General features: G+C 49.6%; 1 protein-coding gene across 1 annotated transcript; it reads left to right on the plus strand.

The window, feature by feature from the left end:
• The first annotated feature begins 2,497 nt into the window (after positions 1-2,497).
• DLL3 (delta like canonical Notch ligand 3) lies at positions 2,498-27,464 on the plus strand. The gene is made up of 9 exons (XM_032228378.1): positions 2,498-2,571; positions 4,906-5,151; positions 7,633-7,693; positions 10,219-10,476; positions 11,969-12,330; positions 20,723-20,939; positions 23,233-23,883; positions 25,125-25,236; positions 26,724-27,464. Exons 1-9 carry the CDS (start codon positions 2,506-2,508, stop codon positions 26,752-26,754), a joined length of 2,004 nt encoding a protein of 667 aa, XP_032084269.1. The 5' UTR covers positions 2,498-2,505; the 3' UTR covers positions 26,755-27,464.
• The last annotated feature ends 122 nt before the right edge of the window (positions 27,465-27,586 follow it).

Below are 27,586 nucleotides of genomic sequence, written 5' to 3' on the forward strand. Positions count from 1 at the left end.
TGAACGCAAGACAGAAACGTATAGAAGGGAAAACACTAACTGCAAAGAAACCGATTCGGAACTTGCTGTTATGATATACGATGGGACTTCTTGTTCCTATGTTGTTTTTAAGTCATGTGTTTGTTTCTGTTGATGTGCTTATGTGTTTAAAATAAAAATTTATAAAAAATAAAAAATAACAAAGCCCCTCACTCTGCACTGAGGGGACAAAACCCCCTTTCTGTTTGAAGGAAGGAAACAGTGGGGAGGATTTCCAGGCTGCTGGTCAAACTGGGAAGGTGTTTTTCCTCTGGGAAAAGTCCGAAGCCCGACCTCTCAGCGGCTGCAAACGAAGCATCCATGTAGGTGATTAGTTCTTCCTTCACCCCCTTTTAAGGTAGAATTTAAATCTCCTCAACCTGTTTCTCCACTGACCCAACTAGGTTACGGCATCAATGCTAGGAATGAGTGAGATTGCTGTCGTGGTTTATCTCCCTTCCAGCACTGATAATGTTGCCTAGTTGGGTCATGAAACGTCTGCAAGAAAACCACCAAGCTCAGAGTACCACTGTAGTCCTCCTCCTCTCCTCCTCCCCCTCTTCCTCCCCCCTCCCCCTCCTCCTCTTGAGAGCGTTTGTAGTTCTTCCTATTCTCCTACTTTAAAATGTTGCCCTGATAGGAAGGATGGACATTAGCAAAATAAATGTACACCTTTCCTATTTTATTTTTTCGATTTCTACTTATTTGTTTTCACAGGAAAAGTCGAGGATGACAATTTAATCCTAACGAGATAACAATAATCATCCTGGTATGTAAGGATCTGGAACTGGTTTTGAGCCTCTCCTGCAATCTTCAACAGGATTCCAACGAGGCTCTTAATTGAGATTCATAGCGTGCCATTAATTAATAGGAGGGACCCCCGTTGGCCCTGCTAGCTTCCTTGATTAATTTAAATATCACACACACCCCCAGGAGTGATACTGTACAGGCTTAGCATCCTTTGGGGCCAGAAAGAGAGGAGGGGATTAAAGTCCCACCTATCAGCCCATCACAAATCTCATTTTACAAATTTGTTACCCGGTTAACCAACTGAGTTTGGGGGAGAAGAACCGCGTGGCTTTGAACACAGCTGACTGCATCAGCCCCCCCCCCATTTCAACGTCCATGGCCCCCCCAAAGAGGGGGGGAGAAAGACTCCGGAGGGGGGCAGGTGTTGCTATTAGCATACAGCTGATGCCGCCCCTCCCCAGCCCTTTCAAGCGAGCAAAACCGACCCCCCCATCGGCTCTTTTAGTGCTTAGAGTGGGGGGGGGGTCTTTGTGAAGTGGCTGCGGGTTGCAAGAAGGGGCCTTTGCCCGGAAGGGACCCCACTTCCCCGGCCTCAATAGCGAATTCGCTCCGGTTCTGGGACTCGCGCCCGCTGAGTCGCACAAGCGATTTGCACACAAGGCACCAAGAGGCTGCGAGTGCAACACACGGGGGGGGGGGGGCTCTGATAAACCCGGGCTTCTTAAAGCAGAAAGGGGGGGGGGTCTGTACCGCACAGGACCTTAGCAGCCACGCTCCCGAGCCAAGGTGGCGCAGTGGTTAAATGCAGCACTGCAGGCTACTGCTAGATCAGCAGTTCAGCGGTTCAAGTCCCACCGGCTCAGGGTTGACTCAGCCTTCCATCCTTCCGAGGTGGGTAAAATGAGGACCCGGATTGTTGGGGGCAATATGCTGACTCTCTGTAAACCGCTTAGAGAGGCCTGAAAGCCCTATGAAGCGGTATATAAGTCTACTGCTATTGCTATTGCTTTTGCAACAGGCCAGGCTGAAGCCAAGATGGGGGGGGGATGAGGGGAGCGGGGGGGGGGGCAGACATGGCATGAAACAGACCCCCCCCCTTTGCAGGAACCAGGGGTGCCCTGGAGTTGTGGCCGGAGGTCACAGAACAGACCTTCCAACTTTCCAGCCTCCCTCCCCCTCTCCCGCCCACCCCAAAACCCGCTTCACTTTGGGGGCGCCTTTCCCTCTTCTGCAGCCGCCGCCCCCCCCTTGCAACGGGACGGGGCTCGAAGGAGGAAGAGGAAGCGGGGCGTTTCGGGGGCAGCGGCGGCTCTTCCCAAGCCACGCAAGGGCTGCCTGGCGGGCAGGAATTCGGCAGGTGCCGCTTCTGCCGCCCTTTCCTTGCAAAGCCGCACCGGTTGGGTCGCTGCCTGCCAGGAGTGGCAGAGGGGCTGCGGGGACGGCGGGGCTGCCAGGGAGGCACCGGCCCCCGGAGCAGAGAGGCAGAGGAGCCCGACGCCCCCTCCCCGGGCCCGAAGGGGAGGCTGCCCCGACGCCAAGCAGGGGAGCAGCCGGGGGGCGGGGCCTGGGCGTGGCCAGGGAGGGGAGGGGGCGCGGGGGGGGCGGGGAGGGGGCGTCCGGCCGATAAAAGGCGCGCCGGGGTCTCCCTCCGCCACTCCTGCCCGTCTCTCGGCGCTTCTCCTGCTCCGCGCCGCCTCTCCGCCTCTTAGGATCGCTCTGGTCTCCGCAGGCAGCTCCATGGCCCCCAGCCTCGCCGCCGCCGCCGCCCCCCTCCTGCTGCTCCTGCTGCTCGCCGCCCCGCCGGTAAGTGCGCTGCGCGGCCCGCGATCCTCGCTCGGGATGCGCCCAGGAGGCAACTCCGCCCGGCGGTCGCAAAGCCCGAGGGATGGGATGGAGAAACGACCGCTCCCATCGTTCCCAGCCGGCGCCTCTCGGTCCCTCCGCCGCTTTCGCCCTCGGAGCCCCTGCGCTCCCTCTCTGGATGCCGCGCTCCGGAGCAAGGGCAGCGAGCGGAGCCCAGGTTCGCCCTCGGGGTCCTGAGCCCGGAATCCGGGCGAGCCGCGCAGCCAACTCTCCGCGGGGTTTAAGCAGGAGTCCCCGCGTCTGCCCCCCCCCACCCACCCCCCCACGGGAGTTTCCTGCAGGGGGGGCGGGAGAAGGGGCGCTGAAGAAGCCGCGGGAGGGAGGGGGCACCTTTCGGACTGCTGCTTGTTAAGGGGGGGGGGCGCTTGGGTGCCAGGAGGAACCCCCAACTCCGGGGCTGCGGCTCTGCAAGCGCCGTCAGGAGTTTAGAGCGGATCTTCTTGGAGAAGGTGTGAAAGAGGAAAAAGAAAGGGGGAGAGAAAGAGGGAGGAAGAAGGAGAGGGAGGGAAGGAAGGGAAAGGGAAAGGAAGAAGGAAGGAAAGGAAAGAGGAGTAAAGAAGGAGGGAGGGAGGAAGGGAGAAGTCAGTTACGGAAGGGACTTGGAGGAAGGACTGCGAAGTCTGGCGATGGAAGGAAGCTGGGAAAGGGATTTCAGGCATCCCGCAGGGATAAAGTTCCATGCCTGCAATCCTCCCCCCCCTCCCCCCGCAGAGTGGCCTACCTTGCAGGGCCGCCCTCCCCTACTCCCAACCCCTTTTGCCATTCTCTCAAGATGAGCCCTCCTTTCCTGCGCTGAGAGGCTGCCTCCGCTGGCATCTTGGCATTTACAGCTGTGTGTGTGTGATTTTTTTTAACCTTGTTGCTGCAGGTGCCCCCCCCCCCAAGACTACTACCCCCCCTGCCCCTTCTCTCCTTTAATAAGCTAAAATTCAAGCCTTTTTATCAAAGTCTGGAGGAATTTTCGCAGTTTTAAGCTCGGGTTTCCTTCAGCGGGCATCACCCAGCTCAAAGCGAGCAATGTAGGGAAGCAGGGGCTGGGGGGGGGGGTGAGGCCCCTCCCCAGATTCCACCATTACCTAATTGGGGCCCTCATTCCCCCCCCCCACAGCCCTTGCAGACAGCCAGTCTCCTTCCTTTCCTCCTGCAAATTCTGCAACCTGTCAATCAAACCAATTTCGTTGCGTTTAAGTGCAATGACAGTAAAGATTATACTATACCAAACAGAAAGACTTGTGGAGAAATTTATCAAAAAGATGAAAGATGAACCGATTTATTAAAGGATTAGACAGCCGCTTGACCAGGATGGTATAAAAAACTCCTGCCTTGGTCAGAGGGCTGGACTAGAGGACCTCTAAGGTCCCTTCCAGCCCTCAAGGTCCATATTTTATGTTCTCAAAACCTAAAAATCTTTTGTGGGGTTTTGCCTCTTAACAATCAGACACGAGAATCCAGGAAGGCTGATTGTGGGATTGGGTTAATTCTGGTTATTTATTTATTTTTATCTATTTATTTATTCGATTTGTATTTCTATAGCCACCCAACTCAGCCCCGTGACACTGTTGCTAGAACCTTCTTTGCTTTTGGCTAAAATGTTCGATTTAGAACATTTCATTTTCTGCAGAATTTAAGGCAGCTGTTTGGGGGTGGGAAACTGCAGGAATCTGTCTGTCTGTCTGTCTGTCTGTCTGTCTGTCTGTCTATCTATCTATCTATCTATCTATCTATCTATCTATCTATCTATCTATCTATCTATAATTGTTTGTGTGTGTGTATGTATTTAGTGTCAAATGCAACATATATACATATATACATACATACATACATACATACATACATACATACATACATATATATATATATAATCTATCTATCATCTATCTATCTATCTATCTATCTATCTATCTATCTATCTATCTATCTATCTATCTCTCTCTCTCTCTCTCTCTCTCAGTGTTTCTCAACCTTAGCCCACCTGAAGATGCGTGGACTTCAACTCCCAGAATTCCCCAGCCAGCTCTGCTGATCTATCTAATTACATTTATTTTCCAACCATCTGGTATCCAACGAGTCTTTGAACCTGGAATTGTGGTTTGTGGTGTGAGCTGGGAATCCTGGCTTGGCGTCTGTAAAGAAGGTTTAAGGTTTAGCATCTAACCAAAGCGAGACGTCCTTTCTTGGGGTGACCCAGGGACGGCGCGAAAGATGACCGACGGAGGAAGGATTCCCAGGCATAGCTGACATGCTCAATTCCCTTTTTTCCCCCACCCCAAACAGGCCGAGCCAGCGGGAGTCTTCGAACTCCAGGTGCATTCCTTCACCACCAGCAACCCCCAGAAATTCTGCCGGGGACCTCCGCCCTGCCACCTCTTCTTCCGGGTCTGCCTCAAACACGCCCAGGCTGTGGTCTCCCCAGAACCCCCCTGCACCTTCGGGGCAGCCCTGAGCAATGTCGTCCCCGCAGATCGTCATGCTGTGGCTGCCACTGGACTCATCCGCATCCCCTTCCACTTCAAGTGGCCGGTGAGATAACCCTTCCTCATCCCCTTCCTCCCCCCCTCCCTTGTCTTCCATTGTCTTCTCCTGCAGCAAACCTGGTCTGTGTTTTATTTATTTATTATTATTATTATTAGGAAATTTATTTGCCGCTTGTCACGTAGCCAAAGAGTCTGGATTTGCAACCCTGTTCCCCCCACGGGCCATTTCCTGCTCCTCTTTCCTTGCTTCTTTGTGGTTCCCATCACTTCTCATGGGGGGGGGGTTATTGTCCTTCGGTTTGGGGTGATTTCGTGGCTCGGAATGTGGGGATCGTAGTTCTATGCGCGACGCAAAAGTTGGAAGAAGGGAAGGGGGGGAGGTGGGTTTTGCCACTGTTTGGAGAAGTCAGCGCATCTCTTTAATTTTCTTCAAAGGTTGGGGGTCATGGCCTTGCCCTGTCTTACAGCATGATTTGGGGAGGGGGTATCAGTTGGTATGGACTAAACTCTCTTGACCAGACTGGGAGTTCTAGTCCTGCCTTAAGAGATGAAAGTTGGGTGTTTTTTATGTCAGTCAGCAGGAGACGGTGAGTTCTAGTCCTGCCTTAGCCGTGAAAGCCAGCTAGGTGACTTTGGGCCAGTCACTCCCTCCCTCTTCAGCCCAACCACTTCGCAGAGTTGTTATTGCCCCGGGAGGAAAATAGGAGGAGGAAGTTACAGATGTTTTCCACCTTAAGTTGTTTTGCAAAAACTTCTGCTTCCTTTTTCAACCCCGTCTTTCCCCGTCCCTGGGAAGGAAGGCAGATTGGGCGGGGGGGGAGGAGTGTGTGTGTGTGTGTGTGTGTGTGTGTTTCTGCTCACACTTGGAAGCTGCTGATTCCTTTGTGCAGAGTGGCGTCTTCACAATGCGACAATTTCCACTTGTCTAAAGGTGGATTTACGCCGATCCTTGAGTTCCCAACTAGGCGCGGAAACTTCACCCTCCTTCCAGGCTCCTGGCAACTTGGCTTGGTACTTGCGTATCGCGGCACAGGGTGATTTGCCCTGTCTCGCGTGGCAAATCTTAATAAGGAGGGGAAAAAAAACTTTGTTAACTCTTGCCAGGAATAAATTTTAGTGGTTCCCCATCTTGAGAATAACTCAGTTTACCTTCCCGTGAAGATGGTGAGGTGCTGCCCCCTAGTGGGGCAAGCAGGGAAGTTACCGGTCTCCAGAGAGTTTTGCGTAGGGGGCAACTGAGTTTAGTTCAGGGGGGGTCCCCTTTTTGGCGCATGCTGGCTGGGGACTTCTTGGAGTTGAAGCCCACAAGTCTTAACTGTTGCCAAGGATGGACGCCTCTGCATTAGTCAATGGTTGCCATGTTTCATACACCCAGACGTTTGCTCTGAGCAAACCATGTTTCAGCCAATGATGGCTTAGAGTCTCTGGAACCAACATTTCCTTTCTCTGGTTTGTTGCTGAAGTTTTGCACTCCACAATGGACAGACAATTCACCCTGTTAGGTCCTCAATCTAGAGCAGTGTTTCTCAACCTTGGCAACTTGAAGATGTCTGGACTTCAACTCCCAGAATTCCCCAGCCAGCGAATGCTGGCTGGGGAATTCTGGGAGTTGAAGTCCAGACATCTTCAAGTTGCCAAGGTTGAGAAACACTGATCTAGAGTTTTTCCACCTTGACAAAGTTGGCTTACAATAATACAGGTAGCTCTCAACTTAAAATATACCTCATTTTAGTGACCATTCAGAGTTATGACAGCACACACCAAAAGTCACTTATGACCGTTTCCCCCCACATTTCTGACCGTTGCGGCATCCCTGTGGTCAAAATTCAGACGATTTGACAACTGACTCATGCTTATAACGGTTGCTGTGTCCCGGGGTCCCGTGATCCCCTTTTTGCAACCTTCTGACGTAAATAGAGAAGCTGGATTCACTTAACGACCGGGTTCCTAACTTAATAGCTGTAGCGATTCACTTAATGACTGTGGCAAGAATTAAAAAAAACGGTTGCCTATGGTTAAAAACACAACTGAAAGAGGAAAGAAGAAAAATGAAGAGAAGGATTAGGGGAAACATGGCAGGATTCTTCCAACGTTTGAGGAAGAAGAGGGGATGAATTTATTTTTCGAAGCACCTGGACGAGAAGCAACGGATGGAAACTAACCGAGGAGAGAAGCAACATGGAATTGAGGAGAAATTTATTTAATTGTGAGAACAATCCATGGAATGGCTTCCTTCCAGAAGTTGTAAGTGCTCCAGAACTGCAGGTTTTTAAGAAGAGATGGTAGAGGCACTCCTGCCTGAGCAGGGGGTTGGACTAGAAGACCTCCCAGGTCCCTTCCAACTCTCTGATTCTGTTAAAAGGCAGCATTTTGGGCTCATGTCAGAAGAGCCACTAACAAGAGCCAGGACAATGATTGTAGTAGAGTCCTTGTCAAGGCATCTGAATTGTTATTACTTGTCTCTTTCCTCCTTTCAGGATTTTGTAACATTTTTCTCTTTTTTCCCCTTCCTTTTTCCCCCCCCCAGGGAACTTTTTCCCTCATTATTGAATCCTGGAGGGCTGAATCCGTCGGAGAGCCATCCACAGGTAAGCTGTCCCCGCCCCCCCTTCCCCTTTGTGAGTCCTTCACACCCAGTTTGTGATCAAACTGTAAATATTGTTGGAACTAAACTGCAGGCATAAAAACACATTTCTGTTGCTAACAAGTTTTGAAATGAAAGTTTCCTATATATATATGTAAAAAATCTAATAGATACCTTTCACCCTGGCTTCGCTGGTAACGGATAAGAGCCTGTGGCCTAATGGCTAAGATGTCAGCCTAGTATGTAATACAGCCCAGGTTCAAATCCCAGTAAGGGTATGGCTGATAAATAAATAAAGGGAGACTAGTATAGATCTATTTCAAGCTATTTAGCTCTCATCAGCTAGCCATACCCTTCCTGGGATTCGAACCATATATACATATATATATATATGTGTGTGTGTATGTGTGTGTGTATATATATATGTATATATACATATAAGCACAAATATATATGTTGTATTTGTGCTGATAAATAAATAAAGGGAGACTAGTATAGATCTATTTCAAGCTTCATACATATATATATATGTATATATACATATAAGCACAAATATATATGTTGTATTTGTGCTGATAAATAAATAAAGGGAGACTAGTATAGATCTATTTCAAGCTATTTAGCTCTCATCAGCTAGCCATACCCTTACTGGGGTTCGAACCATATATACATATATATATATATGTGTGTGTGTATGTGTGTGTGTATATATATATATATATACATATAAGCACAAATATATATGTTGTATTTGTGCTGATAAATAAATAAAGGGAGACTAGTATAGATCTATTTCAAGCTTCATACATATATATATATATGTATATATACATATAAGCACAAATATATATGTTGTATTTGTGCTGATAAATAAATAAAGGGAGACTAGTATAGATCTATTTCAAGCTATTTAGCTCTCATCAGCTAGCCATACCCTTACTGGGGTTCGAACCATATATACATATATATATATATATATGTGTGTGTGTATGTGTGTGTGTATATATATATGTATATATACATATAAGCACAAATATATATGTTGTATTTGTGCTGATAAATAAATAAAGGGAGACTAGTATAGATCTATTTCAAGCTTCATACATATATATATATGTATATATACATATAAGCACAAATATATATGTTGTATTTGTGCTGATAAATAAATAAAGGGAGACTAGTATAGATCTATTTCAAGCTATTTAGCTCTCATCAGCTAGCCATACCCTTACTGGGGTTCGAACCATATATACATATATATATATATATGTGTGTGTGTATGTGTGTGTGTATATATATATGTATATATACATATAAGCACAAATATATATGTTGTATTTGTGCTGATAAATAAATAAAGGGAGACTAGTATAGATCTATTTCAAGCTTCATACATATATATATATATATGTATATATACATATAAGCACAAATATATATGTTGTATTTGTGCTGATAAATAAATAAAGGGAGACTAGTATAGATCTATTTCAAGCTATTTAGCTCTCATCAGCTAGCCATATCCTTACTGGGATTCGAACCTGGGCTAGCTGTAAGGGTATGGCTAGCTGATGAGAGCTAAATAGCTTGAAATAGATCTATACTAGTCTCCCTTTATTTATTTATCAGCACAAATAGAACAAAACGTAACAAAAAGGCAACAGTAAAAATATTGGGTATATATATATTAAAGACTAATAGATCGTGGGGCCCTTGGTGCTGTCTGCGCGTGGTGGTTTCCATGCGGACGTTTCATTACCCAACTAGGGAACATCATCAGTGCTAGGAGGGAGCGGGCTCTAACTCTCATTTTAAATCAAATATATTAACTGCAAGACTTGTTGGTTGGGCATTATTGCAGGCCACAATTCAACAGGTTGGGCTGCGCATCATGCTTGCCAATTAAATGGTATTTTTTTTCCCCAAATACCACCGAGAGAAAGGAGTTGCCACCCCCATTTGATTATCCCTATATCAATGCAACTTTTAAGAATGTGTGGGTTTCGACTCCCAGAGTGCCCTAGCCAAAGTCATAGCAATTCTCCAGCTTTAATAGCCGGCATCAGTGTTTTCCAATCTTTGCAACTTTAAGATGTGTGGGCTATAATTCCCAGAATTCCCCAGCCAGCTTTGCTGGCTGGGGAATTCTGGGAATTTTAGCCCACACATCTTAAAGTTGCAAAGATTGGGAGACATTAGCTTAGAGGTTGTTAGCTGCTTTCTGGTAATAGCAATAGTTAGACTTATATACCGCTTCATAGGGCTTTCAGCCCTCTCTAAGCGGTTTACAGAGTCAGCATATTGCCCCCAACAACAATCCGGGTCCTCATTTTACCCACCTCGGAAGGATGGAAGGCTGAGTCAACCTTGAGCCTGGTGGGATTTGAACAGCCGAACTGCTGAACTGCAGTCAGTTGAAGTAGCCTGCAGTGCTGCATTTAACCACTGCGCCACCTTGGGTCTCCCAGCCTTCCTTTCCTTTCGAAGGGTCTGCTGATGACCCTCCGTCCTCTCTCCTCCATCCAGAAGACCCCCAGAGGCTGATCAGCCGGTTGGCGACTCGACGCCGTCTGGCGGTGGGCGAGGAGTGGTCCCAAGATGTGCAGCTGGGCGACCAGAGTGAGCTGCGCTACTCCTACCACGTCACTTGCGACGAGCACTACTACGGGGAGAGCTGCTCCGATTACTGCCGGCCGCGGGACGACACCTTCGGCCATTACACCTGTGATGAGCTGGGCCGTCGCATCTGCCTTGCCGGATGGCAGGGAGACTATTGCTCGGAACGTGAGTAGCCGGGGAGGGACGGCCCACCCACCCACCTCCCCACCCCCCAGGGGCTTCCTGGCTTGTCCCCCCCACTTTGGACCCTGAAACAAAGCCCCCAGACTCATTAGAGTCCTTGTCTCCGAACTTGGCAAACTTTTAAGACTTGTGGACTTCAACTCCCAGAATTCCTCAGCCCACACTGACTGAGGAATTCTGGGAGTTGAAGTCCACAAGTCTTAAGGGTTTGCCAAGTTTGGAGACCCCTGCCTTAGGCATAGCCCCCAGGCCAAGGTGAGCTTTCAGACAAGTCCCCCAGCCCCATTTGAGGCCTTGAACAAATCCCCCCAGCCCCAATTGACACCTTAGACATGGCCTCCAGCCTAGCTGACCCCTTCCTCAGAGCCGGCTGAGGAAGTCTGGGAGTTGAAGTCCACCAGTCTTAAAGTGGGCCAAGGTTGGAGACCCCTGCAATAGAGAATCGTATAATTGGAAGAGACCTTGGAGGTCTTCTAGTCCGACCCCTTGCTCAAACAGGAAACCCTAAAGTATTCCACACAAATGGTTGCCCTCTCTCTTCTTGAGATCCTCCAGTGATGGAGTGCCCACAACTTCTGGAGGCAAGTGGTTCCACTGGTAACCCCTGGGACCAAGCCTCCCCTTGGAGCCTTGACATACGGAGGGGCTGGTTAAGTTCCCCGGGTGGGGCTGCATGGGGAAGGGTGGGGGATTAGAGCGGGTCAGGCGAGTATTTTGCCTGCTCCCTTTGTCCCTGGGAAGCCCCTCGGCCGAGGGAGGAAGCTGGTGGGTAGGTGGGTTTCATGTGCTCCCCTCTTTCTCCCCCCCGACCTCCACTTGTGCTCCCAAGAGGATGTGTGTGTGTGTGTGTGTGTGTGTGTGTGTGTGTGTGTGGTCCAGCCCAGTCAGGCCACCCGAGGGAGGGTCCCATGCTTTTGGGGCGTGGCCAACAGGTACGGTTGGAGCCAGGTAGTGATTTGATTGATTTGATTTGATTTTATTATATTTATATGCCGCCCTTTCCCCCCCCCCCCCCCGAAGGGGACTCAGGGCGGCTCACAATTCAAATCAGGGAAGGGGTGCAGTGATGCCGTTTCAAAGGGGGGAATGATGCAGAAAGGGGTATACAGGTGGAAACCCCCCCCCCAATAATTAAATCAGGTTAGGTGATTCTAACAGGCTAAATATGATCACTTTTAAAATGCTTAAATGTCAGAAAGAAATCACAGCTCACTTCCGACTTACTTAAGAAGTTCCTTCTTTTCTCCTTTCTCTCTAAAATAGGGGAACTTAGAAATGTAAGCTTTTGCGAAACGGGAAGCCTGGGTGGGCAGAAACCACTAAAATTAGTTATAGACGCCTGCGAAATTGTGACAGTCGACGTATGCCCAAGTTTGTTGCCAGCAGGAAAAGCAACTCTCTCTCTCTCTCTCTCTGCCCCCCTCCCCAAATGTTTCCCCCCTCCCTGCTCACCTCCTCGCTTCCTCCCTTGCAGCCATCTGCCTGGCGGAGTGCAGCCGCAGCCACGGCTACTGCGAGAAGCCCGGCGAATGCAAATGCCGGATCGGCTGGCAGGGCGCCTCCTGCGACGAGTGCGTGCGTTACCCGGGCTGCCTCCACGGCTCCTGCCTGCAGCCCTGGCAGTGCAATTGCCAGGAGGGCTGGGGGGGCCTCTTCTGCAACCAGGACCTCAACTACTGCACCAATCACCACCCCTGCCAGAACGGGGCCACCTGCACCAACACGGGCCAAGGGAGTTACACCTGCACCTGCCCGGCGGGCTTTGTGGGGAACAACTGCCAGGTGGAAGTCAACGAATGCGACAGCGGCCCCTGCAGGAACGGAGGCAGCTGCAGCGTCAGTATTGCCCCCCGCCCCCCCCACCCCCTCTGATCCTGCCCTCTGACCCTCCTCCCCACCCACCCACCCACCCGCCCGCCCCCCCAGGGCAAATCCTCAGCCTTCGAAGCAGAGGGGTGGAGGGTTGGGCCCATGAGAGGGGCCTCTGGAGCAGGGGTCTCCAGCCTTGGCAAAGGCTTGTGGACTCCAACTCCCAGAATTCCTCAGCCAACATTGACCGAGGGATTCTGGGAGTGGAAGTCCAGAAGTCTTAAAAGTTTGCCAAGTTTGGAGACTCTGCCTTAGGCATGGCCCCCAGGCCTAGGCGAGCCCTTAGACAAGTCCCCCAGCCCCATTTCAGGCCTTGAACAAATCCCCCAGCCCCAACTGACGTCTTAGACACAGCCTCCATCCTAGCTGACCCCTTATACATAGCCCCCAGACTCAATTGAGCCCTTAGACATACTGTAGCCCCATTTTGGCCTTAGATAAAGCCCCCAGACTCAAAAAGCCCAGCAGTGGATTTCTGCCGTAGCCGCCTAACGTGGCCTCTTCGAATGGGTGAATTGTACATTGAGTTCATCCATCGATTGACGGAATTCAGGGGTGCTGGCTGGGGGATTCTGGGAGTTGAAGTCCACCCTTCTTCAAGCTGCTAAAGTTACGAAGCAATTCTCGGCTTCGAGGCAGCGATGGGGAGCTGAAGCCCCCTCTTGGTGTCTCATTCTCAACATTTTGAAGGGGGTGCCAGAAAAATGGGGGGGTGTTTAAGGTCCCACACCAATCTCTGCCCCCAAAGCTGCCCCCCCCACCCCCAGGATTGGAGAGGGCAGCCCCAGGGAATGGATTCCCTCCTCGGGATCCAGGAGGAAGAAGTCACGGAGGTCTGCAAGGTTTTGGGGGTGCTTTGCCTCCCCGAATTCCTCAGTCGAAAACAGAACTATAAGTTGGAGGGCCAGAAGCACCGAGCGCTTCCTGTCACATCCAAAGCACATCTTGGGACCCTCAGATTTTCAGAAGGGTTGGGGGACAAAGAGGAGGAGGAGGAGGAGAGAAGGAACACATTTGGGGCGGCAGCAAGGCTGCTTGGCCTGCAACCAGAGGCAGGGAAGATTGGTGGGGTGTCACTTTCTGGGGAGGGGGTTTCTTATGCCCAATACACACGTCAGGTAGGTCCCCAGCTGCTTTCCAGAGCTGCTCTGCTCAGCACCCCGACTTATCTGCCCTGGCCCTCCCAGGGCACTCAGGCAGCCTAGCTTCACACCCTGGCAGGAGGAACGGAGAAAGAATTTGCATTCACTGCTGTGGGGGTTGTGACCACACAACACCGGGAGCAACTCGCTAGGGTGACTCTGCCCCATCTCTTCCCTTGCCCGAATGGCCCCCGACTCTTCTCCGTTGGTTGACCTCTTAAGGGGGGGAGGGGGAGGGCGGAATGAAGGGATGGGGGACCACTAAGTAATGCAGCTGTGAAAAACAAAATGTTGTTGCAGAAGGAGGGCATGCTGTGTGGTGTAGGGGCCCAAATACAAAGTTGGGTTAAAGGAGGGAGGTTTGGGGAGGGGCTGGTGATCCTGTTCTGTTTCCAGCCGTTCTCAGACTTCTGTGAAGTGTTTCCACCTGCATTCAGGCTCATTTCCTCCCTCCCTCCCTCCCTCCCTCCCTCTTTCTTTCTTTCTTTCTTTCTTTCTTTCTTTCTTTCTTTCTTTCTTTCTTTCCTTTCTCCCGTTTTTGCTCCAGTGATTGAGGCTGGTGGTCTGCAGCTAATCAAGGACAGCTAGCAAAGTCCTGTGGTTTATTTACTTATTTGAATAATTGTGATCCCTCCTTCATTATTTGTAAATAACTCAAGTCAGCAAGCACACCTAATCCTCCTCCTGTTTTCCCCCCTCAACAACAACCCTGTGAGGTGGGCTGGGCTGAGAGAGGACGACTGACCCAAAGTCACCCACCCAGTGTTCCTGCCCCCTGCGGTCTCCCCCTCCCTGCCCCGCAGGGCTTCCTTCCAGCCCCTCCTCCTCATCCTCGCGGCCTTCCTCTTAACTGGCACCGGTTTTCTAGATGTGTGGAAGAGGGGCATCAGGACCGGCCCACCAGTGTTGACCACCAGCTGACCACAAGCCAGATCGATCCTTCCATTCCCCACCAGTCAGGGAGGGCAGAAGCAGCTTCTTGGATGAGAAGCAAAACGTTTTCAAAAGGGGGGGGGGGGGGAGAAGCAAGGAAGTCGAGTTGCCTTTTTTTGTGGGTGGGGGGGGGGAAGCCCTTTTGGGACAACCTGAATGGCTGAGAACCTCCATAGGTCTCCCTTTGGGAAACTTAAATGGCCAAAGGCTGGTGGGGGTGTTGTGTGCAGGCCAGGTGGGATTGGGTTGATTCTTGGAGCCCACTCAGGTAGCTAGCTAGCTAGTAGCTAGGTAGGTAGGTAGATAGATAGGTAGGTAGATAGGTAGATGCAGGTAGAAGATAGATGGATGGATAGATAGATGATAGATAGATGGATGGATGGATGGATGGATGGATGGATGGATGGATGGATGGATGGATGGATGGATAGATAGATAGATAGATAGATAGATAGATAGATAGATAGATAGATAGATAGATAGATGATAGATAAATAGATAGATAAATAGGTAGATAAATAGGTAGGTAGGTAGATAGGTAGATGCAGGTAGAAGATAGATGGATGGATAGATAGATGATAGATAGACGGATGGATGGATGGATGGATGGATGGATGGATAGATAGATAGATAGATAGATAGATAGATAGATAGATAGATAGATAGATAGATAGATAGAAAAATAAATAGATAGATATATGGATAGATAGATAGATAGATAGATAGATAGATAGATAGATGATAGATAGATAGATGATAGATAGAAAGAGAGGATAATAAATAGATATATGGATAGATGATAGATATATGGATAGATAGATGATAGATAGATGATAGATAGAAAGATAGAAAAATAAATAGATATATGGATAGATAGATAGATAAATAGATGATAGATAGAAAGAAAAATAAATAGATATATGGATGGATAGATAGATAGATGATACATAGATAGATAGATGATAGAAAGATAGAAAAATAGATATATGGATAGATATATGGATAGATAGATGATAGAAAGATAGAAAAATAAATAGATATATGGATAGATTGATAGATAGATAAATAGATGATAGATAGAAAGAAAAATAAATAGATAGATATATGGATGGATAGATAGATAGATGATAGATAGATAGATAGATGATAGAAAGATAGAAAAATAGATATATGGATAGATAGATGATAGAAAGATAGAAAAATAAATAGATATATGGATAGATTGATAGATAGATAGATAGATAGATAGATAGATAGATAGATAGATAGATAGATGATAGATAGATAGAAAGAAAAATAAATAGATAGACAGACAGACAGACAGACAGAAGACCCCATGACACTAAACCAAGCATTTAATCCAGGGGTCTCCAAACTTGGCAACTTGAAGATTTGTGGACTTTTAAGACTTGAAGGCCTGACCGAATGGGACCTGAGCCTTGGGGGTCTTCTGGGGAAGGGGCCAAGGACAGAGAAAGGCCAGCCTTGTGGGGGTGGGGGTGGGGCCCTGGGAACAGGCGGCTTAGCTGCTCTTCCAGTGAGCCCAGAGCTTTTGGGGGGCTCCTGGCTGCCTAAACGAAGGGGGTCTTGACTTGTCCAGGCCTTTGGCCTTCCCTCTTAAGAGGAGGTCCAGTCATTTTCAGCAAGGAAAGCAAAGAATGAAGGAAGTTGTAGCATCTAAAGCTGGGCCAGCTTGTTGTCCTGGACTTACGACCAAGCCAGAGCCCCAAATGTTGTAGCTAAGCAAGATGGTCGTTAAAGGAGCTTTGCCCCATTTGACGACCTTTCTGGCCAGGCTTCTTGAGCGAATCACTGCCGTTGTTCAGTGAGCCCCACGGTCGTTAAGTGAGTCGTGTTTTGACTTCAAAAGAGGATGCAGCCGGGACGCTGACCGTCATAAATATGAGCCATTTGCTGAGCGTCTGAAATCTGATCACATGACCGTGGGGATGAGGCAACGGTCGTAAGTGAAAAACAGCCATAAGTCACTTTTTTTCAGGGCCGTTTTAACTTTGAACAGTCCCTAAATGAACTGCCATAAATTGAGGACTACCTGTATGGCGGGGGAGGGGGGAATCACAAAAATCATATACAGCAAATCTGTGTTTCGTAATGAAATATAGGAACCGCCGGAAAGGAGGAGCCCACCCCTCCCTTCCCCGCCCCCCTGGTCCCACTTGAACAGAAAACAACAGAATCACAGAGTTGGAAAGGACCACAGAGGTCATCTAGTCCAGCCCCCCCCCTGCTTGAGCAGGAGATTATATACCATATGTGGGAGGGCCAGGCACACCTGGGAAGGCTCTGGGGGGGGGGAAAGGCAGGACGAGGACCTGGGGGTGCAGATTCAGGGACCCTCCCCCCCCCAAAGAGCTTTGCAGATCAAAAGAACAGGAAGGGGGCCATGAACAGCTGGCGGGACCCTCCACAGCAGTGCAGTGGGCCAGATGTGGGGGGATTCCCCTCCTGATTCTGCACTCAGCCTGAGGCTGGGAGACCCCAGAGGGGGCTGATGTAGTGACAGCTGGAGCGAAATTGAAATAATCCCCTGGAGCCAAAGGCCTGATTTCAAGTGGACAATTAATTGACACCATTTCGGGAACCAAACCTAAGAACAGGAGGAAGGAAATGTATATTATACAGATAGTCCTCAACTTATGTCCATAATCGAGCCCCCAAATCTTCTGCTGCTAAGTGAGACAGTTATTGAGTTTTGCCCCACTTTAAGACCTTTCCCAGCGCAGTGGTTAACCGAATCACTGCATCTGCCAGGTTAGTCACACGGTCGTTAAGCGAATCAGGCTTCCCCATAGACTGGGCTTTTCAGAAGATCGCGGAAGGGGTTCACGCGACACCTCCCCCCCCAGGACGTGGCGACCGTCATAAATACGAATCAGCCCGAATGTTGGTCACGTGACGGCAGGGACTCTGCAACGGTCGCAAGTGTGAAAAAAACGGTCATAAGTCACTTTTTCAGTGCCGCTGTGACTTTGAACGGTTGCCGTGCGAACCGTTGTAAGTCCAGGGCTGGCTGCACAAGATGGGCCAAGAAAAAGGCAGGCTGCTCTCTTCTCTTAAGATCTCACGGACGGCAGGATAACGAGGCTCAGAAGGGGCCCTGGAGGTCTTCTAGTCCAACCCCCGAGGAGGCCCTCAGCCAGCAGTGTCTGTGGAGATTCTCAGTCATTCCTGGTTGATCACCAAAGGTGATTTTTCAAGAGGCCAGATGTTCCGCTGGTTTAATCGTTCCCAGGGTCAGGAAATTCCAGGTTGGGTCTCTTGATTGAAGCTTCCATCCATTACTTTTTCAGGGATCCTTAGGGCAGTGTTTCTCAACCTTGGCAACTTGAAGATCTCTGGACTTCCAGTATTGGGGCATTCACAACTTCTGGAGGCAAGGAGTTCCACTGATTCATTGTTCTAACCAGTGTTTCTCAACCTTGGCAACTTGAAGATGTCTGGACTTCAACTCCCAGAATTCCCCAGCCAGCTGGCTGGGGAATTCTGGGAGTTGAAGTCCAGACATCTTCAAGATGCCAAGGTTGAGAAACACTGCCTTAGGGTGGAGGTGGGGGCAGGACAGGGGACACAGCCATCTCTCTTGGGCACCGTCTTCTCTAGGGCAGGGGGTCTCCAACCTTGGCCACTTTAAGCCTGGAGGACTTCGACTCCCACAATTCACTTGGGCATCATCTTGAAGACCTCTGAAGTCCGCTGGCTGGGGATTTCTGGGAGTTGATGTCCTCCAGGCTTAAAGTGGGCAAGGTTGGAGACCCCCTGCCTTAGATATTCCCCAGTACGATCTCGGACTGACATAAAGAGGGGCTTCGTTTGATTTCTCCAGAGTCAACTGGACTTTCTGGTTTTTCTTTGAAGAAGCTTCTTCGGTGAGTCGAAGAAGCTCCTTGGATCAGAAGCAAAACATCTTCAAAGCAAAACCAGAGAGCCCAGTTGCCCCTTGGGGGGGGGGGGGGAAAGCCCTTTGGGACTAGGCTGGCAGGGTGGGTGGTGGTTGTGGTGTCCAACTTCAACTCCCAGAATTCCCCAGCCAGGTCGACAAGTCCTCTACATGCCAAAGCTGGACACCTCCACTCCAGTCTAAGGCTGCTGGCTGGGGGGGATTCTGGGAGTGGAAGTTGCCACGGTTGGAGCCTCCTGCCCTCCCCCAAGTCCAGACAGATGATTGTCCAATCTCTTCTTGAAAACCTCCAGTGATGGGAGCACCTACGACTCCTGGAGGGAAGCCAGAATTGTTCCCACGGTCGATGGCAGCTGTGGTTCCCTTTGATGCTTTGCTCCGATGTCACAAGGACCCTCCCCTCTTTGTCCAGGGGGGTGCATGGGAAAGGGGGCATCCCAGAAAGCCAGGGTGTGTGTGTGTGTGTTTGCTCCTGAATATCCCTGCACCATCCTTGGTCCTTCTCGACAGCTTCCAAAGTTCTACTTGAGCCTCGAGAAGCCGCATCCCAGCTAGACTTCCTTCTGCTATGGAGTGAACCTTCTGCTTGGAAGGAAGGCTGGGGAGGGAGGGACGGAGGGAGATTTAAAAAACTGGGGTGCAGCTTCTCCTATGGTGGGAAGATTCCCCTTGCTCCCCCAGCCCACAATTCGCTCCCCCACCCAAGAGATCAACGTGGAAGAAAGGGGGAAAAATATGCATTTCGGATGGAAACACACAAGTGGAGGGAACCCCCCTTCCTAACCTCTTTGGGGGTTAAGGTTAAGTTTAGGATTGGGAAGGGGGGGACCCCAACCTGTCTGGCTGACTGCTGTGGACTGCAGCCCCCCCCCCCCCCCCCGCGAGGAGCCTGTGGGATGTTCACTTTTCTCCCTTTGGATGGTGTAAGAGAGCCGTTTGCCAAAGAGGGGATGCCAGGTGATTTGTGCCCATCTCTGGGCCCATTGTGTGATGGGGCCAGCCTATTCCTTTGATGTCACCCTTTTTCATCTCCCTGCCCAGGCTCTAAATTTGGGGGGGGGGAGGGAAGCAGAAGGGACCTTTAAACAGAGGACAGGTCGTTCCCCCCCCCCCCCGAATATTTGTACTTGTGAGTTGAGCTGAATTGGTGCTGTTTGTTTTCCTGAAGACGTTTCATGACTCAACTAGGGAACATCATCAGTGCTGGAAGGGAGTGAGAGTTGTGGGAGGAGGAGGAGGAGGAGGAGGAGGAGGAGGAGGAGGAGGAGGACTGTTGGGGTCCTTGGTGCTCCCTGAGATTGGTGGTTTTCTTGCAGACGTTTCATTACCCAACTTGGTAACATCATCGGTTTTAGAAGGGGATAGGACAGTGTTTCTCAACCTTGGCCACTTGAAGATGTCTGGACTTCAACTCCCAGAATTCCCCAGCCAGCGAATGCTGGCTGGGGAATTCTGGGAGTTGAAGTCCAGACATCTTCAAGTGGCCAAGGTTGAGAAACACTGGGATAAAATTTACAGAGTGGAGGAGAAGGAGATGGGGGGGGGGAGGGGGAGGAGGACTGCAGGGTCCTTGGTGCCCTCCGAGCTTGGCTGCTTTCTTGCAGACATTTCACGACCCAACTAGGTAACGCCATCAGTGCTATAGTCATATGCCTGCCCAATTGGTCTTGAGATGGGGGAAGTGAGTTGGCTCTCCGTGTGTCCTCCTTTTCAGCTTTTGCTGCCTCGGGGGCAATCAAATCAAGAGGCATGGGGGTAAAAACATAGAACCATGCGGTTGGAGGGGACCTTGGAGGTCTTCTGGTCCAACCCCCTGTTCAAGCAGGAAGCCTATTCCATTCCTGGACAAATGGCTCTTCTCGGAAACCTCCAGTGTTGGAGAACCCACCATTTCAAGAGGCCGGATGTTCCGCCGGTTAATCGTTTTCTCAGGGCCAGGAAATTCCAGGTTGGGTCTCTCTTGAGTGAAGCTTCCATCCATTCCTTTTTCTCCTGTCTTCAGGGCACCGTCTTCGCTAGGGCAGAGGTCTCCAATCTTGACCACTTTAAGCCTGGAGGACTTCGACTCCCAGAATTCACTTGGGCATCATCTTGTCCTCTGGGAGGACTTCAACTCCCACAATTCACTTGGGCATCATCTGGAAGTCCTCTTGAAGTCCGCTGGCTAGGGATTTCTGGAAGTTGATGTCCTCCAGGCTTAAAGTGGCCAAGGTTGGAGACCCATGCCCTAGATATTCTCCAGCACGATCTCGGACTGAGGGGCTTCATTTGATCTCTCTAGGAGGCAGGCCCCCTCCCCTTGGGCGCCCTCTTCCAGCTTTGGGCAGGAAGCGCTGACAGTTGATGGTCTCCTCCTTTTCTGCAGGACCTGGAGAATGATTACAAGTGCACCTGCCCGCAAGGTTTCTACGGCAAGACCTGCGAAATCAGCGCCATGACTTGTTCCGACGGGCCATGTTTCAATGGTGGCACCTGCACGGAGAGACTCTCAGGGGGCTACACGTGTCGCTGCCCCCTGAACTACCACGGCTCCAACTGTGAGAAGAAGATAGACAGGTGCAGCAACAACCCTTGTTTGAATGGTAAGTGTGAAGGAGAAGGTCCTAGGTTGATCTTCTGAGAAAGAGGAAGTCCTATGTTGATCTTCTGAGACGGAGAAAGTCCTAGGTTGATCTTCTAAGAAGGAGAAGGTCCTAGGTTGATCTTCTGAGAAGGAGAAGGTACTAGGTTGACCTTCTGAGAAGGAGAAGGTCCTAGGTTGATCTTCTGAGAAGGAGAAGGTCCTAGGTTGATCTTCTGAGAAGGAGAAGGTCCTAGGTTGATCTTCTGAGAAAGAGGAAGTCCTATGTTGATCTTCTGAGATGGAGAAAGTCCTAGGTTGATCTTCTAAGAAGGAGAAGGTCCTAGGTTGATCTTCTGAGAAGGAGAAGGTCCTAGGTTGACCTTCTGAGAAGGAGAAGGTCCTAGGTTGATCTTCTGAGAAGGAGAAGGTCCTAGGTTGATCTTCTGAGAAGGAGAAGGTCCTAGGTTGATCTTCTGAGAAGGAGAAGGTCCTAGGTTGATCTTCTGAGAAGGAGAAGGTCCTAGGTTGACTTTCTGAGAAGGAGAAGGTCCTAGGTTGATCTTCTGAGAAGGAGAAGGTCCTAGGTTGATCTTCTGAGAAGGAGAAGGTCCTAGGTTGATCTTCTGAGAAGGAGAAGGTCCTAGGTTGATCTTGGCGTGTCACGGTGATGGATTTCTCTAGCAACGAGGAGGAACGGTTCCTGTTTCAGGGAGGACTTCACAAATGTGCCCAATCTCCTACGGGGAGGACCTCTGTAGACAGCCCACCTTTGTTGTCTTCTCGTTGCTTCAAATTATGGATGTCCACCTCAAGGGCATCTCCAGCGATCGTTTGTTTCCAACTTTTGCAACCAGAGGTAGCTATGGGGAACACGATAGAGCGGACTAACCTACATTTGGTTCTGTTGACTGTTGGATCTGCTGTAGACCTGCCTGTCTAACCCATTAACTGCAGCTTCTTCCAAGGCCAGAACCAGCAGTGGTCTCCTTGTGCTCAGGACTCCACGTAGATAAGAGAAACACAGAGTTGGAGGGGACCTTGGAGATCTTCTAGTCCAACCTCCTGCCCAAGCAGGAAACCCTAGACCACCACAGTCCAACTTTGGAACTTTAAGACTGGAGTGGACTTCCTAGAGTTCAGGGAGTTGATGTCCACAAGTCTTAAAGCTCCCAAGGTTGGACACCTTTACATTCCAGACGAATGGCTGTCCAGCTTTCCTGAACACCTCCAGTGACGGAGCTCCCACGACTTCTGAAGACAAGCTGTTCCACTGGTTGATTGTCCTCACTGTCAGGGAGTGTCTCCTAGGTTGCTCCTCTCCGTGGTTAGTTTCCATCCATTGCTTCTTGTCCTGCCTTCAGGGGCTTTGGAGAACAGGTTGACCCCCTTCTTCCTTGTGGAAGATCTCTTGGCAGGATCTCCTTCCATCCCTTCATTTTTGCATCCTATGTCAGGATTCCAAATAGCATCCAAAGTTAAATCAGAGTCCGAGGCAAAGGATTCCTCAAAAGTTCCAATTTATGAAGAGAGCCATATTGGCACATCTGGGGAAACCCGAATCTGAAAGCTTCCCGGTTTTCGCCACCCAGTTGAGAGTTCATGACCTTGCCCCCACACCCACCAGTCCATCCCATGGTCCAATCTCCCACTGCCACGCTGGCAGCTTCCACCCATCCAGTTCAGGCTAGGTGTAGAGACAAAGGATGACCTTGAGTTTCTAAGAAGAATGTTGTTATGGCCGTGACCCGCCAAAAGCGCGAACGTCATAAGCGCACCGACAACACAGCGGCGCTAAAAGCGCGATGTCAAAAGCGCGCCGACAACAGCGCGCCGACAGAAGCGCGATTTAATTTAAGGTAAGATTTACGGTTAGGTTTAGGGTTAGGGTTAGGGTTAGGTTTAGGGTCACGTTACAGCGCGCTTCTATGGCGCGCTTTTGTCGGCGCGCTTTAGGGTTAATTCGTCGCTCATTCGTCGCCCGGTTTTGTCACCGCGCTTTAGACACCGCGGTTTAGTCAGGCGCGCTTTTGTTGTGCACGCATTTGTGGTGGAACCGTTATGGCTACATATCATCTAACTCCGTACAATCCCCAACTCCCATTTTCCCACCATAGAAAATGCCTAGCAGAATAATAGAAAGTGTGGCGGGCCCGAGACTCAGAAGGAAGCTGCAGGCCTGTCGTCCTGAGTGGATGGTCCAGGTGGTGACACACTCCGTACCGCCTCTCCCCTCCGTCCCCCAGGGACCAGGCCGAGAGGACAAAGCAGGGGTTCATGGACCGCAGCCACCGTCTCCCTTCTTTCCATCTCAGGTGGCCGCTGCCTGGACCTCGGCCGGAGCGCCTTCTGCAAGTGCCGCCCGGGCTTTGCCGGCTCCCGCTGCGAACTGAACATCGACGACTGTGCGTGCAACCCCTGCGCTAACGGGGGCACCTGCATCGACGGCCCCAACTCCTACTCCTGCTCCTGCACCCTGGGCTACGGGGGGAAGGACTGCAGCGTTCGCATGGACGCCTGCAGCTCCAGCCCCTGCCAGAACAGCGGGACCTGCTACACTCACTTCTCCGGCCACGTCTGCGAGTGCCCCAGCGGCTTCATGGGCTCCAACTGCGAGTTCCGCGTCCAGCTGCCCACGCCCGTCAGCAGCCCCTGGATGGCCGAGGGGCCTTTCCCCACCGCCCTGGCCGTCTCCTTCGCTCTGGGGCTGCTGACTTTGCTGTTGGCTGCCTGCGCCATCCTGGCGCTGCTTCGGCACATGAGGAACGGGCCTCACCCGCTGAAAAAGCCGCGTCTGCAACGACCCTGGCGGCCGTCAACAACTTCCGAGAGCGGGAGAGCCGCCTCCTTCCGCGCGGCTGCTTTAAGGTCTCCAATAAGGACGGCCGGTTTGATGGCGACAGCTTCAACTGCAAGAGGAAACTCCTGGACCAGAGTTACGAGTCCATCTGCAAGAAGCCGGACAAGTAAGTGGCCCCGTCACCAGCCAGGAACTTGGGGAGGGGAAGGGGTTGGCTGGCCAGTCCTGGGAGTAGGTGAGCGGCAGTGGAGAATGGGATCAGCAAATGACCCATGTGCTGTGTTCAAATCGCACGAACCTAATCTAAACCATTCAGATAAACCCTTCAAGCCCAGAGATTCCTGTTTGCATGCTGAGCCTGATTTTTTTGTGGGGAGGGGTCTGTTACAGCCATGACAGCTTGTAACTTTATGGCATTCAGGGATTTGGTGAGTTGCCTGCCAAGATATTGCAAGTATTTCCAGGGCCTTCTCCAAGCTGGTGCCCTCCAGATCTAGTGGTTCCTCTTCCCAGCATAATGCTAGCTGGTAAATTGGGTAAACAACTCCTCCTCCTCCTCCTCTTCCTCCTCCTCCTCCTCTTCCTCCTCCTCCCTGCACTTCAGAATCTTAACCTCCTGGAATGGCAGAATCTGGAGGTGGAGTCAAGAGAGGCTGCAGCCTAGCATCCCTCCGTAGCCGCAAGTGAACTAAGTCCAACCTCTCTCGATTGCCATTCACCCTGATCTAACCAATCAGGCGCGGAACCACTCGTCAGGCAGATTCCTGCCCATGAACTCTTTCGCAGGGCCTCAGTTTTACTGGATCTCCAAGTGGAGACCTGATCTTTGGTGGTTGACGATAATATTTGAGAAGGAGGCATCCTCTTTTGTAGGCAGATGGTGGCGAAACAGATGACAGGATATCTCCTTTACGGCAGGGGTCTTCAACTTTGGCCACTTTAAGCCCAGAGGACTTCAACTCCCAGAATTCCCCAGCCAGCAAAGCTGGGAGTTGTAGTCCTCCAGGCCTAAAGTGGCCAAGGTTGGAGACCTCTGCTTTACGGGGCATCTCAAGGAAAGGCTACCCAACCACCTGGCTGGGCACCAGCAAGAGTTTGACTTGGGAGGGGGGCTATAAGGGGGCCCCTGGCTCTGGGTTCAAAGTTTGGAAAAAAAAACCACCCCTGATCAGGTCTTATTCACAAGAAGGACGTTTCCTAATTTGTTGACTCGGGCAAAGCTTGTCATCTTTATCATCGTGCAGAGAAACTGCACATAAAACGGAGCGGTGTTTCCATCCCATGGCTTCCTTCCTGGCATCCCTGCGGAGACCCCCCTCCTCCAGATTTTGCCTTTGTGACCCCGAATTGTGGCGGGGAAGAGCACCATGTCCTCACTCCACCGCCTCCTTGTTTTCTCCCCTGTAGTAAACCGTCGGAGCTCAGCTGGCCTGTTGTGCCGGAGTGTCCGAAGGACGGTGCTTATCACCCGATCTACATCATCCCCGGCCAAGTGGAGCCCTGCGTTTACGCCACGGAGGTAAGGCACCGACGCTCCCCTGGGACTCAGCAGGGTCTGTTGGGGCTAATCTCAGCCTTTCAAAGGAAGCTAGAAAGAAACAGGCCATGCAGAGACTCAAGAGAGTTTATATATGTATGTATATATATATATTTAGTGTCACAACCCCTGGTATGCCCAAATATGGGAGGAAGTTCACTGCTTCCTTTCTCTGTCTATCGTCATAAGAGACCATCCAGACAGAAACCCAATATTTTTACTGTTGCCTTTGTTACATTTGTGTTGTATTTGTGCTGATAAATAAATAAAGGGAGACTAGTATAGATCTATTTCAAGTTATTTAGCTCTCATCAGCTAGCCATACCCTTACAGCTAGCCCAGGTTCGAATCCCAGTAAGGGTATGGCTAGCTGATGAGAGCTAAATAGCTTGAAATAGATCTATACTAGTCTCCCTTTATTTATTTATCAGCACAAATATAACATATATACATACATACATACATACACACATACACACATACACACACACATATATATGTGTAAAATTCATGTATTAACCGCAGCTAGAATTGTATTTGCACAACATTGGAAAAGTGTAGAGAGTCCTATTGATGAGGAGGTGATCAGGAAAATATTAGGATGTGCAGAAAAGAACAGATTAACATTAGCAATTAAGGAGAAAGAGCCAACTGAATTTTATAGGATTTGAGAAGTATTTTACCAGTGGTTGGAGAGAAAAAAAGGAGTTTGGAAATAAAGAAAGCTAAAAAATAAGAAGACAATACACTTAGATAGAGATATAAATAAGAGGGAAAGTGTTAGTATGTGTATGATGAGAATAATGATGTTAAATGTTAATATGCTATTACTAGAAGATATTAAGAAGAAAAAGGAAGAGTTCCATAATGCTTGAACGCTCGATATATTATAATGCTAAACTTGGGGAAATAATGTTAATATGAATGTGGAAGATGTGGCAAACGAGGAACCATGTTGCACAGAGGTGTTTGTACCCAGATGACACATGCTGGCATACGGAAAGATGGAATGTTTATTTTTGTAATTGGAAAATAATAAAACTCTTTATTAAAAAAAAGAGAGGTTGTTTTAGAGAAGAAGAAGAAGAGGAGAAGGAGACTGGACAGTCATTTGTTCAGAATGGTGCAATCTCTCCCGCTTGAGCAGGGGGTTGGACTAGAAGACCTCCGAGGTCCCTTCCAACTCTGTTATCCCCATTGACAGTGAGAACAGTTAACCAGGGGAAGATAAGTTGTCTCCAGAACTTGTGGGTGCTCCTTCACTGGAGGTTTTCAGACAAATGGACAGGCATTTGTCTGAAATGATCTACGCTAGGGTCTCCTGCTTGAGCGAGAGGTTGGACTAGATGGCCTCCAAGGCCCCTTCCAGATCTATTCTGCTTCTAATCCCTGAGCATCTTAGCCAAAAGTTCTATGTTCTATGTTTTGCCAGGGTCTGATGTTCTTATTTCTCTCCTTCTCTTTTCTAGGTCTAAAGATGAGCTACACACCAAGCCTTAGAACCTCCGTCCCCTATTTTATTTTCATATTTTTTCAGCTAAAGGAATGTTTACAGATTGCGCACACTGCCAAGACCCCTGTGGCCGCCGCGCTAATGATTATTTTTGAAATCCCTATAGTATTATAAGAAAGACTCCTTTTTAAAGGAAGATATTTAATATTTATTCTTGCTGCTATTTTTATCGTTATTGTTAATATTATTATTATTATTATTATTATTATTATTATTATTATTGGCATGGAGAACAAGAGACAGAAGTGTTGGATCTGACCAGAACGGAAATGACCAAGAGATTGGAAAAAAAAATGCAAACGGAAAAGCCGGGTTTCAAAGAAATTTGTCTTTTTTTGGGGTGGGGGGGCAAAAGAAGAGAAGCTGATTTGGGAAAGGAAGGAAGATGGGAGAGAAAGAAAACTGCACTCGGATTATCTTAACGGGAATAAAAGGCCGGTCCTTTCCCTATATAAGTGCTGGAACTGATGTCATTTTTTTGGTGAAAGTTCCTTTTTTTGCCCCCCCCCCCAATGGGGTCAGTTTGGTGGGATTTTTCCTGGAAAAAAAGAAAAATGTTAGCCAGGATAGGAAGCTGTAGGTATTGGCATCAGATTCCCGCTCTGCTTTTCATCCAAATCATCCAATTTCATTTCATTTCACTTATTAAATTTATAGGCCACCCAATCCCGGAGGTCTCCAGGTGGCTTATAATGAAAGAAGGAAAAAAAGAAAAGCAAAATAAGTAAAGAAATAGTTTAAATTCACAACACAGAGACGTTCTAATCGGGGCTGGACCTTAACATAGCCAGGTTTTAAGCAGAAAATTAAGCAGAAAAG

Source organism: Thamnophis elegans, chromosome 12, assembly GCF_009769535.1.
Source record: "Thamnophis elegans isolate rThaEle1 chromosome 12, rThaEle1.pri, whole genome shotgun sequence".
NCBI classification, from domain to species: Eukaryota; Metazoa; Chordata; class Lepidosauria; order Squamata; family Colubridae; genus Thamnophis; species Thamnophis elegans.

What these genes read in the sequence shown, in the direction of transcription:
- DLL3 (XM_032228378.1), top strand. Translation starts at nt 2,506, where the DNA reads ATGGCCCCCAGCCTCGCCGCCGCCGCCGCCCCCCTCCTGCTGCTCCTG. An exon ending in CCTTCCACTTCAAGTGGCCG is followed by an intron (nt 5,152 to 7,632) that starts GTGAGATAACCC and finishes TCCCCCCCCCAG; the next exon opens with GGAACTTTTTCCCTCATTAT. An exon ending in CAACAACCCTTGTTTGAATG is followed by an intron (nt 20,940 to 23,232) that starts GTAAGTGTGAAG and finishes TTTCCATCTCAG; the next exon opens with GTGGCCGCTGCCTGGACCTC.